Source organism: Megalopta genalis, chromosome 5, assembly GCF_051020955.1.
Source record: "Megalopta genalis isolate 19385.01 chromosome 5, iyMegGena1_principal, whole genome shotgun sequence".
In the NCBI taxonomy this organism is placed as follows: Eukaryota; Metazoa; Arthropoda; class Insecta; order Hymenoptera; family Halictidae; genus Megalopta; species Megalopta genalis.
This window is the reverse complement of record NC_135017.1, coordinates 10767488-10780587: the sequence shown is the minus strand read 5'-3', so window position 1 is coordinate 10780587 and position 13100 is coordinate 10767488. Positions and strand designations below refer to the sequence as shown.

The 13100-nt window shown below is 42.5% G+C and overlaps 1 protein-coding gene across 1 annotated transcript; it reads right to left on the bottom strand.

Annotated features, from left to right (window-relative positions):
• Nucleotides 1–1328: 1328 nt before the first annotated feature.
• LOC117221016 (uncharacterized) lies at nucleotides 1329–11570 on the bottom strand. Its single transcript, XM_033471572.2, has 9 exons — nucleotides 11374–11570; nucleotides 10287–10656; nucleotides 9328–9594; nucleotides 7687–7847; nucleotides 5715–5830; nucleotides 3300–3384; nucleotides 2671–3021; nucleotides 1769–2080; nucleotides 1329–1695 (listed from the first exon to the last, which is right to left on the bottom strand). Exons 1-8 carry the CDS (start codon nucleotides 11383–11385, stop codon nucleotides 1790–1792), a joined length of 1653 nt encoding a protein of 550 aa, XP_033327463.2. The 5' UTR covers nucleotides 11386–11570; the 3' UTR covers nucleotides 1329–1695; nucleotides 1769–1789.
• Nucleotides 11571–13100: the final 1530 nt, after the last annotated feature.

Sequence of the window (13100 nt, the reverse complement as noted above, 5' to 3'; positions counted from 1 at the left end):
GTTCATGACATCTAGTAAATGATTGGTACCTAACTATAGGGAATAAACATTCTCTTTTTAGGTGGTTCAATGCTTGGGCCTGGAGACTAGTCCTATGGCTTTATTGTTAAGAGATCATAGGGTATAGCTAGCCACCCATTACTTACTGGGAGTTAGGACACCTAGAAGCATGCAGTATTAGCTAGATATAGGGTATAGGCAATCTTCTTTTAGTTGCCTTAGACCTGTCATCATTGCTAAGTAAACTTAGGGTACAGATAGATATCTATCATTTACCGGATGGTATGGACATTCAAAAACTAACACTGTTAGTTAACTATAGGGAATAAACATTCTCTTTTAGATAGCTCAGTACTTGGGCCTAGAGACTAGCCCTATGGCTTTATTGCTAAGTGAGCATAGGGTATAGATAGCTACCCATTACTTACTGGGAGTTAGGACTATAAGCTGAATATAGGGTATAGCCAGCTACCTTTTACTTATTCGACGTTAGGCCATCTAAAAGCAGCCCTTTTGACGCTTCTTTTGGATCTTAGACCTGGTCCATCGTCATCCCTGCTAAGTAGAGAGAATACCTAGGTACCTATCACTGCGAACTAGCTTGAGAATTCAATCAGTCTCGAAATCTTTGGCCGATTGAAGTAGCTCTCAGTCCCACGCACCGTCGTATCTGAATAGCTGAACACAGAAATATTATTGGAATATTAATTGGCAGCGCTGGGAGTGTCCCTAAATTACGTTTAGCAAATGTCAACACGGGACACGTCACGCTCGCGAATTCTGGTCGGTGTCAGGGGATTCTGATACGGCGGAATCCGGGTTGCACAAGACCTAGGGCAAGCTGGGAGTGCTCTTCCTTTCGATTTCTCATTGGACGACGCCCACTGTACCTGCTCGGCTATTTTGCCTACATTCGAGCGTGAGTAATCCCGGCACGGTGTGGGATGACAGAATAAGTGCACGGTGAGCCCACGTGGGCCTCCTAGTCACGTCTGAAATGATACTGCATTGGCGGCGCGATCGGTATCCACTTGAGTGACGTCAGAATGGGAATACCGATGGAGGAGGAATTGGAAGTTGGAATAATTGGGCGAGCCGGGACGAATGACTGGTCGCGTTCCTAAATGTCGGTAATTAGGAGTGTAGGTTTAAAGTTGAGGGTAATTACCGGGACTCATCGGCGAGTAAAACAATGGGCCTTGTCGCAAGAAAATTGCCAAGCGCGTGGAGAATTAATAGAGAAATTAGTAAGCAGGCACGAGCATAAACGAGGTGGGTGAACGAATGACTAATGTCGGGAGTGGGTGGATCATCGAAGAAAGAAGAAGAACAAGAGAACCACATTTGTATTTCACGAAGACATAATACCGTGTACAGAATACATATTGGTGGCAATAAACACAAGTATTCTAATTCGACCGCCCTTCGCACACTAAGCTTCCTGCTACAGGCAAACAATTGATAGCTTAACTTAAACGCTACGTGTGTGTGTGTACCTTAATCGTTAACTATTACGCATATGGCAATTAAATTCAAATTGCGACGCTCAGCAATATGAAGACCTACGCTTAATCCGCTTATACGAAATGATCGATAGTAACAGTATTTACAGACACCTCCGCTCTTGCTCTGCGATATTCTCGGCTGAACAAAATCCCATTGGCCATTACAGAAATCAGGTACAAGCTATGCTTCCTAATGAAGGTATCAGAAACGAGGATGTTATATTTATATATTAACACGATTTCTCGATTTCTCTGTCACGTACCCAGTCGCTGGCATTTCCCCTTCAGTAGTATAGATCATTCTGCGTAGACATTGCAACAGCGCGTGCGTGAGCCTTCATGTGCGCCTCGCGCGCCCTCGCCACTTCCGGGGTGTCGACGACACGCCCATCGGACCCCAGTGGCGCGAACGGCCCACGATAGCCAATCGGTGAGATGTGTTTGTAGGCCACTCGAATCGGGGCCAAATAAACCAAATTCTTCCTCCCGTCGAACACGTCCAGCTCGTAAAACTCGGACGCCTTGGACGCGGCGCGGGCGTGCGCCGCCATATGGGCGCTTTTTGCGGCGGCCACCTACCAATGAAATTCGAACAAACATTGTCGAGACAGTTGACAATTTGAGGAGCCTCGATTGTGCCAATTTTCATGATTAAGAACAGTGATATAAATAAATAGAATATATCGGGTCGCTCGGAATAGCTGTTTTTAAAAAGATTTCGTTTTCAGTATTTTGCCAATGAAAAAGAGGTCTTCTATCAGTCACTAGAACTGTCGAAGCTACCAAAAAGATATCAGAAAGTTAATTTCTTTTTCTTTCACTGTAGACACTTGAAAACGCGTCTTTCACTTTCTCGTTAAAGAATATAACAAATATTGGGACCGAGAAATATTTTGAATTTTGTATTTGAAAAATTAGTTAACGATTAGTTAACAACTGACAGCAATTTTTCGTCACACTGGATGTATATTATATATTAACTATAAAATATAAAAAAGGGAAGCGAATGTTTTTATCCGCGATACTTGGAATTTCGTAGAACCTGGCGCCATCTACCGTCGACCTTCGTAATTAAATCAAGGACACGGCCGCTCCTTCGAGACTCGGCAACTTTTCGTCGCGACTCTAGCACGCCAACGACGATGACTATGTTTTTTTTACTCACCTCGGGAGTGTCCATGACACGGCCATCAGGACCGAGTGGCGCCATCATAGGTCGTTGACGTTGACGTTTCGGTGGTGTCGTCGCCTCAGTCATCTGGGGCATCATTTCAGGCATCATCATCATCATCGACGTGTCACCGTTCTCTTCGTACGTCTCGTAGTCTTTTTCGGCTTTCCTTAGCCTGGCCATGGCCTCTGCGTGCATCGCTAAGTGGGCAGCCCTCGCGGAGGCCACTTCCGGCGTGTCCATCACCATTCCATCGCTATTAAGTGGCGCCGGCGGGCCGCTGTACTGGTAATACTTGTCCTCGTACGTTCCAGCAGTGGCCGCGACCAACGCAGCCAGAACTATCTGGAAAATTCGGGGAAACAGGTTCGAAACACAGAAATCCAATCGGTCGAGATTAGCGGAAAGAACTTCGAGATCGACTTCGACAATTTTTAGCGGGCCCGATCACGAGTGTAGAAATGAAATTTTCGGTTTACTGAATGAATCTCGACGACCTCCGAATCGAGCCGTGAATTTCACGGTGACCAACGGCTGCGGCAGAATTTCGTGAAAATTGCGAGATCGTGTCGTCGTCGCCGGAATCCGAAATTCATGGTTCTCGGTACTGTGATCGCACTTACAATTAATCTCATGCTGCCAAGGCACCAACGACCACGAAACGGACGTCTCGATTGCGAGTGTATCACGTTCGATCCATCGATCTTGCTTTTATAGCGTCGCGGTGTCACCGCGCGCAAACCACGTTACGATGATCACACCCGAGACGATAATCGATACCTTAATTGTTTCGTTTCTGTCGCGAATGCCAACCGTGATCCTGGGAGACACGCAGATAAGGAAACTGGAGTTTCTTCACACAGCCTATAGATCGGTGAATCCATCGATAGATCGTATCGGAAAAATGAACGTCAATTCCCTAAAAAGTTAAACACAAGCAATTTCTCCGATTTCAATAATCCTATAAAATAAGCTTCAAGACTATATTATATTGTATTTAAAATTGTTCACAAAAATACTAAATAATTTCTTGCTATATTTTATCAGGAAAGAAAAACGATAAAAGAATTGGTAAAATTCTGTTAAAAAAAAAGATTCGAATTTTGTGTATATTTACAACAATCGGTCGTGCATCTCTATTGTTTCGTTTCGATGATAGAAAACGATGCGCAGATTTATTTTTCAAATATGTTTCATTAATTTATGTCTATGTTACAATGTGTATGTTTCACCAATGTTTATATCGTATTATTGTTTATATTGCAGCAGCTCCATCGAGCGTCCCTGATGTTTCTACTCGACTTTTCGAGGTCAGTTTTCAGTGTAGTGCAACAGCACACCCCCGCCGCGGCGTCGCAAGAGACACGGCTATGCAACTTAGGCAGCACTTTTCTGCGGTTTCGAAACACGCCTTGATTCACGGACGACTAGACGGGATCATAGATCCTCCTGTGATCCCTTCAAGGCAGTCCTCTTTCCACGATGCGATTTCGTCCCCATATAAACACCGCTCCAGATACAGGCCAGCCAATTACCATTTGTTTCTCCTTGAAATTATTGCCCCTTTATTGTCATCGGTCGATTCATCGTCATAAGTATTTTCTAGCTATTTGACACGGTCAGATCATCATCACAATTTTTTCTTTTGTATCCAAATCAGTCGAATGGTCATCATATGTTTTTCTTTAAGTCTACGACACAGTCAAATCATTGTCACAATTTTTCTTTAGACATCCGATATGGTTAAGTCATTATAACAATATTTTTCTAGGTAACTGACACAGTTAAATCATCATTATATTTTTTTCTAGGTCTAAAACACAGTCAAATCATCATCACAATTTTTTCTAGGTTCCGATACAGTCAAATCGTCATCAGAATCTTTTTCTAGGCCTCCAACACAGTCAAAGCATCATTAACATCACAAATTAATTTGAACATCATTCACGTAAAATTATTAACCCTTTGTACTCGAAGCTATTTTAACTCCAATCTCAAAATAGTTTTTCGAACGATTAAAAGTATCTCCATCTTATTTAATTTAGTGCATTTCATGCGCATATATGAAATCGATCGACTTTTAATACTTTTATAAATATAAATCTCTCTCTGATAATGTAAAAATGTTTGATACAAGCGAAATGATTCGATAATGATACAAGTCGAAGGAAAAGCCGATCGGGAGCATTTATTAATCTTTCGAATCAATGTTACCACGCGTCGCCTGATTTCTTGTCTGTCTGGCGTCTTATTTTACCGGCTGTGTCGTGCTACATCAAGAAACTAATCAGACGCCAGACGATTAGCGTAACAGGCGTGCCGAACCGCTACGGTTAATTAGCATAGATTCAGATTCCCTGTTTACGACGTAACATGACACGGCCGGGTCGATGACTTTCGTGAGGAAACAGTTGCGCAAAAGTTTTACGCAAAGCCTGGTCCCCGTAGCATATAATCTGTACCGCCTGCAACGTGATTATAGCATATTCGGTCCGGGCTGATTGTTAACGTTGCCACCTTTGGGAAACGAGGCTGAGAAACCGAACGCTTAACCTTTCCAGTCGTTACGAATTTTTTCGACACAGATCTCATACGTCAAAAAACACCGCGAACAGTCTAAGCACCCCGTCGAATGCTCTGAATCTCAAGCCCGTGCATAGGCAATTTTTAATTAGCGTAAGCGACGCTTACCAAGCGTGTCGATTACTGTGCCCATCCCCTGATTACTGTGGCCTTACATTAATTTCGCTTCTATTTAGAAATAACGTTATTGAATCAAAGATATCGAGGGTCATTTTAATGGGCACAGTAATTGACCCACTTACCCCATTTAATTGGGCAATGTTCGATGCTCGAACAACGTGGTTTCAAAATTGAAAATTCGATGGTATCTTGGTATTGCCACGTCGACGGTCTCGGAAATGCCAGTCCGAATAAGTTACAATTCTCAACCTTTCTGCTGGTAAAAACGGCGAATCACGATGTTCGAGTTCGTTCAGGAGGAACGAATCTCCGTTCCCCGGATCGTTTCTTCTCACGTCTTTCGTACACCGGTGTGACCTATGTTGTAACATTCGGTCTGGAGGCAGCCTGCAGCTACAAGGTAATTCCCTTTCAATAAAGTCTGTGTCCCATCCCGAAAAGGATGCGAGATCTGTGAAGGGAAATTCGGGTTTGCTTTAGGTTCGAGTTTAGATCTGGAGCTTTCCGAGCGGCTTGGAATTGAATTCAGTCCTGGAGTGGAATTTGGACAGGTCTAAATTGATTTACAATTCTAAATCGTGTCTAAGTCATCTTTAAATCAAGTCTATATCAAGTATAAATAAAGTCTAAATCGAGTCTAAATGAAGTCAAATCAAATCTAAATGAAGTCGAAGACAAGTCTAAATCAAGTGTAACTCAAGTTTAAATCAAATCTAAATTAAGTCTAAATCAAATATAAGCCAAGTCTAAACTAAGAGTGTGTACTCACAAGTTTAAATTAAGTCTAAATCAAGTATAAGCCAGGTCTAAATCAAGTGTACTCAAATTTAAATTAAGTCCAAATCAAGTATGAGTCAAGTTTAAATCAAGTCTAAATCAAATCTAAGTCAAGTCTAAGTTAATTTTAAATCAGGTCCAAACTCTGGTCACAACTCTGGTCGACTCTGATTTAAATCATGACTAACTCAGTTTTAAATTAGGTGCAACCTGAGTTCGAGAGGCAAATTAAATCGCTCTACAATTTTTTCCGTCCCGTCGTACCGATCGCTTTCCGTTTGCAATGTCTTCATAGAACTTTTTGTTCTCTGCAAACCGCAGCAGTATGGGACAATCGTTGCCATAAACGACGCAGTAGCTCCAACTCGATTAAGCGATCTTTCGATCTCTCCCTTGCCGCTTCGATTTTTATCCCGATCGAGCCACAGGCGTAAACTTTCGCAAGCTTTGCGTAAACTTTACGTCACGACGGTTTCGTATCGACGGATGTAATAAATAAAAAAAAATCGATCTGTCGAACTGCGTTACACCGTCGGCGTGTTTCCAGGCGGCGCAGAGTTCGCCCGGCAAAAACGCGCAGCATTCAATGCGCCGCGCGACGTGTTGTCGTCGAAAGAAGCCGGGCACGGGGCGGCCCTGAAGAAGTGTTCTCGCTGACTCGGTCCAGCCGAGGATTTCTTTCTAATTCTTGGATTACGCTAACCGCAGTGCATAGTGAAATCGAATGTGGGTTAACCTGCGGTCTCGCACGACCGAAACGCGTTCGCGATTCGTGCGTGTTGTGCCGTAGATTCGGTGACTCCTCGAGCTGCGCGTTCGATCGACCCACTCTGCGGCCGATAAATATGCCAGACGCAAAATCGCGTTATGGCCCGACGCAATCGAGATGTCCCAACGCGTCGGACGCGTCTCTTCCTGCGCAGAAATGTACTTGTCTCGCCTCTAAGCCGATAAGCAAATCGATTGTCGGCGCGATCTTACGTTACGCGAAAAAATGCGCCGAAGGATAACAGCTTATTGACTTTCTTGCGTGTATATTTTTGAAATCGTTATTATATAAGTCGAAATAATAATAACGATCTCTGCGGTCTTTTCCCGAGACCGCAGAAACAAGATCAAGATGAGGACACACAAGAAAGGAGAAGCAGAAAAATTCGGAATAAATAAAATCGTGCGCCAGATTTAACGGACGCGATACGCGTAATCCGATGCAATCGGATGCGACGATTACACTTTAACAATGCAAACGGACCCGATGCGATATCAAACTGTATCTCGCTTCTGATTTCGAAGGTATTTGCAATAATATTCCGAGAAACCGTTGGTATCGTTTAACATCGAACAGCAAAAATATATTCATTTAAACAGGTAAACAAACATCGCGAAGAATAGCGATGCAGAATGGGCAGGATCGTTGAAATGAAAAACTGCGACGATTGCGTCTGCTTTCTTTTTTTTAAAATGTGAACAATTTATTGGCCTAAATTATGTACAGATGTCCCGATTTTTCAAGAAAATTGTCCAGGATCAGTAGGTGCTGACTCTTTGATAGCTTTGCGCTGGGAACGATGATTTCGCATAAGCGGCTTGTGGAGCATGATACGGCAGTCCCGGGCCAGGAAGCACTTGCGGCGCAGGAGCGTTGTATTGTAGGCCATCGTAAGGAACTTGACCGGTCGGCCCAGCGAAGGCTGCAACAAATATTAAGTTAAGTCCACGAGATCTAAAATGAACGCTCGATTAAACGTGCAATTGGAAGTGCCGTCCGCGCGAGAACTTCGAACGGCTTAAATCCGACACACGATCCTCGCGCTGCTGTCGAGTGAGATGTCGAAATTGCTCGATCCGCTTTTGGGAGCAGGCCTCGAGTTAACACGGAACAAACGGAACCGGTTCTGGCCCGTCACTTCCTCCGGCTGTCAACCGAGTTCGTTCTCGTTTAACCCCTAACCGGACCGACAATTGCTGACAGTTATTGTTTCAGTACACATTCCGTCTCTCCAAATTAGCAAGTGCAACTGGATTTACGTCGAATCATCGCGGACTCGGTGAGCAGACTGCGCATCCTCTTTTGCATTTGTGTGCAGATTTTTCAAATGCAGGAAAACGTGTAAAACGAGGAATATAAATTTAATATAATAAATATTAATAAGTTTTTAATTGACGAAGGAAAATTTTCTTTAATTCTTGAAAAATGGACGAGCTATCCTCGTAAATATTTACTTTGCTCTTTCATTATTTATAATTATTAATTCTTGTAAAATTGACCTGTTAAATGGAGGATTGCATGAAATTTTAAATACTTACATGGACGAGTTACATGTTACAGTTACTTGCTCGGCCATCATATTCCGGTTAAGGGTTAATAATACTTTTTAAAATATTGTTTAGATAATAATAAATAGTTCTGCAACTCCTAAGGTCGTTCACAGAAGTCGGCGCCTGACCCGCGGTGACCCTGTTTAATATTCGTGACGAAGAATGGCTAATTCACGATTATAGTCGGAACGATTAGTGTCTCTGCGGACCATTCCCACAAGAACAATCGAACGATTAAGCCGTTGGGAAACCGACTGACTGCTGCATCGCATTAGGCTGTCACAAATGTATCCATATCTGGCAAATGGTTAAATGTTACCGTCTGCGAAAAATATTATCATTGCCATTGTTACTTGAGCACCGTTTACGCATTTTTTCCCAATTGATCTTGCACTCTGTTTCTCTTTAACACTCGGACGACGGCGGTCGGGTCAATTTGGACCCGGTATACAAATATTCTTACTCTACTTATTTTTATTACAACGAATGCCACGAGTAAAAAATTTATTCGATCATTTTATCACGGAAGAGTCTTTATATAATCTCAACAATTTTCAAATCGAAAACGCCTTGCAATATCGAAAAAATTAATACATAAAATCATAAACAATCATAAATATTCCGAATATTTGGTTAAATTTTTGTCAAAAAGATCCGTCGTTCGAGTGTCAACATATCGACCTCCACAGAAACAGTAAATTATTTATCATTTAACATTTAACATTTAACATTCGTTCGGAGAAAGTGTTATTTATATTAATCATGGATCGTTCGATATCTCGGATAAAAATTGAACCGGTTCTTGACCCAGCCAACGACTTCGAAAAACTTGTCAAGGATGCGCGAACGTACCTTGGCCTCCAACTTCCGGTTTAAAGTCTTGCGCGTACTTGTATGCCCTGGCTTCGGCCTCGGCCAACTCCGCCAGCCTGGCGGCCTTCAGGGCTGCCACTTCCGGCGTGTCGATTACCGTGCCATCTTCAGCGAGGGGGGCAGGAACGAAGGGGGTGGGCTTCGCGGTGGCAGCAGCATAGTTTGGAGGCCCGACGTAGTTGGCGCTGTTACTGTATTGCGGCTGGTAGGCCACTGGGCTTTGCTGGCTGTATGCCGGGGCCTGAACTGCAATTTTTGTTTACGATTATTTGTCTGGGGCCTCGAATTCGTCGTAGATAATCTAGATTTAGTTGAGTTTGAATCCAGACTTGGACAAATTTTAATTTAAATATAAACGAGACTTAATCCAAGCTTCGGTGAGTCTTAATCCAAACTTAGACAAGACTTAATCCAGACTTAGACAAGTCTTAATACAGTCCAGTTAAAACTTAATTCAGATTTAGTCAAATCTCAATCAAGTAATACAACAGAATTGGTCAACTTTTAAGTCCAAGTTTAGTTAAGTTTTAAGTCATATTTATAATCAAGTTTTAGTAAAGTTTTAAGACAAGATTTAAATCAAGTTCAAAGTCAAATTTTGAGTCAAATTTTAAGTCAAGTTTCAAGTTATATTTTAAGTCAAGTTTTAAGTCACATGTCAAATTAAGTTTTGTGTCAAGATCTAATCCAATTTTAAGTCGAAAATTCAATCAAGTTTTAAGTTCACAGATTTAGTTAAATTTAAAATCCTAATTTAGCCTAGTTTTAAGTTCAGATTTATCCAAGTCTTAAGTCCAGATTTAGCCAAGTTTTAAGTTGAGATTTATTCAAGTTTTAAGTCCAGATTCAATCGGCAAACCTCGATCCCAGCAATCCAGACTAAGTCAAGTTTCAATCCGGACTTAGCCGAGTCAAAAAGCACGACTTAACCATTTTACCTGGAGCAGATTGGTAAGCAGGAGCTTGCGACTGGTAGCTCGGTTGTCTGAGGTAGGTAGGAGCTGTGGGCTGCGCCGGTGCATAATTGTAAGCCTGCGACGGAATCTGTGGACTGTATTCTGCAGTTTGGGGTCGGTTCTTGGCTTCCTCCGCGGCTCTCGCAGCAGCCCTAGCGAACTCTGCGAAGTGGGCAGCCTTCGCTTGTGCTACTTCCGGTGTGTCGATTACGTTTCCGTCTTGACCGACCGGTGCTGGGGGTGCGAACCTTTGGGGAATCGGTTGGCCATGAAGTTGGGGTTGTTGGTCTACATAGCTCGGTTGGCTCACGTAGCCGGCGCTGCAGCTCGCTGCCACGGCGAATATAATGATCTATAATTGTAGAAAATACAATGAACCACCTAATTAAAAAATAAACTACTTTAGTGTTAACAAAAAAATTCTAGCTGATTCTGTACCCGGTTTAACGAGAATTGGCCGGAAGTGTAAACTGTTTAAAACGTTTTCTTTAATAATTTATATAACAGAATCAGAATAAATGTCACATGTAATAAGTACATAAATTAAATGTAGAAACATAGTTTTCCAATACCTTAATGTTTACTCTCTTTTGCCTCCTCGTTTGCGTTATTGTATAATGATGTTAATAATATATTTAATTATCACTTTTTCTGTATTTCCGAATTGAATCACTGTTTATTATATTACATTCTGTAACCCAAACGGTGTTTTACTCAATTAATAAATAAATAATAATATCATTAGAAATTTAATAAATTGGAAATTGTGTTCCAAATGGATTCCATTGGATGGAAGTGTTTAAGGGGAAGGTAAAAAAAAAGAAGAAAAATAAGAGTAATTGGAGGGTTGGTAATTTTCGAAAACGGTGCCACAATCGCTGATATCGATTGGCCAGTTGCGTTACGAGATCTGATTGGCCGCGTTGCGTGGGCCGTTTCTCTGACCTGGCCGAGTGACCCGATCTACCCTAACCTTTCACTTTCCTTTGTTCGCCGAGGGAATTCTGATCGGATCGGTACGGATCGGATCGGATCGGATCGACCGGGTCCGGACCCGCCAGGGACTCACCAAGCCTCTCATGTCGCCCTGGTGTAATCGCGCGGTCCCTTTCTCTCCGTATGGTCCTCTTCTAACCAGTGTCCCTCCCTTCGTTCCCGGCCGATGAAGCGCTGCTGATGGACAGTGGGAGACAGTGGTTTCCGCTTCGGCCGGCGTCTGCTAGCCGCGGGCCCGGTCTCGCGTTTTGTGTTCCTGGAGAACGGCCGGTTGGTACCATTTATAGCTGTGATCATCCGCCCCCTACCACGTGGCCGGGTTACCCGCGACCTGGAGGGGCCCTACAGGAGGTGATCGGCTAATCCACGTTGCCTGGGAAGTTCGCCCAGGAAAAAGGATACTCCCTCCTTTTTCCTGGTGGCGCGACACCGTCGCAGGACCTTGGCATTTGAGCGAGGTCCCTGTACTCCTGGACCGGAAGGATATCGATCGTGCCCAGGCCCCGGCACTCCTGCGCTGTGAAATTCGACACTTGCGGTTTCAACCGGACCCCCGGCCACGTTGCCGCGCTAATCGGTCACATTAGGGGCATCTTTTTTTTTTAATGGCTCGTTGCATTCCTACATTGTCGTGCAAAAGTATTTGGACACTTGCGCGTCGTTGTAACCCTTCTAACCCTCTGTTACGAAGTTGATTGGAGATCTCATCTTAGACGGCTAGATCAGGCCCATAAACATCAAAAAATATTTAACGTATGTAAATTTGTTGAAAGGAAAAATCATGGATTAAAATCGATGTAAAATTGATCGACTGCTTTTTATTTTGGACCTCTGCGGTAAATGGTACAATGTTTTCAATTGTTACAGTGTATATGTATACTTTTTTAGACGTCGGTAGTACTATTAGATAATGAGTAAAATATTTTTGTCTAATTTTGCTATTACTTGGAATGGTAAACAAGATAAAAAAGTCATGTTCTTTTTTGTCATTTTAATCAAAGAATTAGGAGATACTGTGGCAATAATTTCAATCCACTGAAATGAATTACAAATTATTTTATTGAAAATAGTTATCAATATATTTATATTGAAGAGACTTATCAATTATTTCATTTTGCCTAAGAATCCGCGGTTAGGAATTCTTTGTATATAATAGCGAGGAATGCAGACATACAGGGTAATTAAATTTCCTTGAATTGTTATCTGCAGTGGGTGCGATTGGATGTTACTCATGTTTCAACACAGTGGAACAGAAGAAAACCAGTGTTACAGTGTATCCTATTACGGGCAACAATGTCAGTGGATCGAAATGGTAACGAGCAGCGTTACAATTAAACGAGCGGCTCCGTTATATGTCATAACCCATATAAAAAATGTATCGCCGTATCATCATTGTTTCTTGAACTCGTAACACCTTTCCGTTTCACAGCGGGAGATGCAACCGCTAGACGTAATTGTATTTCTGGCTGTCGCTAATATGAGAAATTACATGTGACTCGTGCAACACGTGAGAAGCACGTTTCAACATGGCCGGGGAAGTTTCGTCTGGGACATATCTCCGCGCAATTGAATCTGGGAAAAGGCTCTAAGTACGATGGGAAGATGCATTTCCTCGGATGCCTAACTGGCGTAACACTCTTTGCATTGAATTGATGAATGAAGATATTTAGACTTAGAAATTGGAAAATAGGAGAGTTAGAAAATTAGGAAATAGGAAGATAGGAAATTACTGAAATAAGAAAATAGAAAAATAGGAAAATGCTGAAATAAGAAAATAGGAAAATAGGATTGGTACAACTG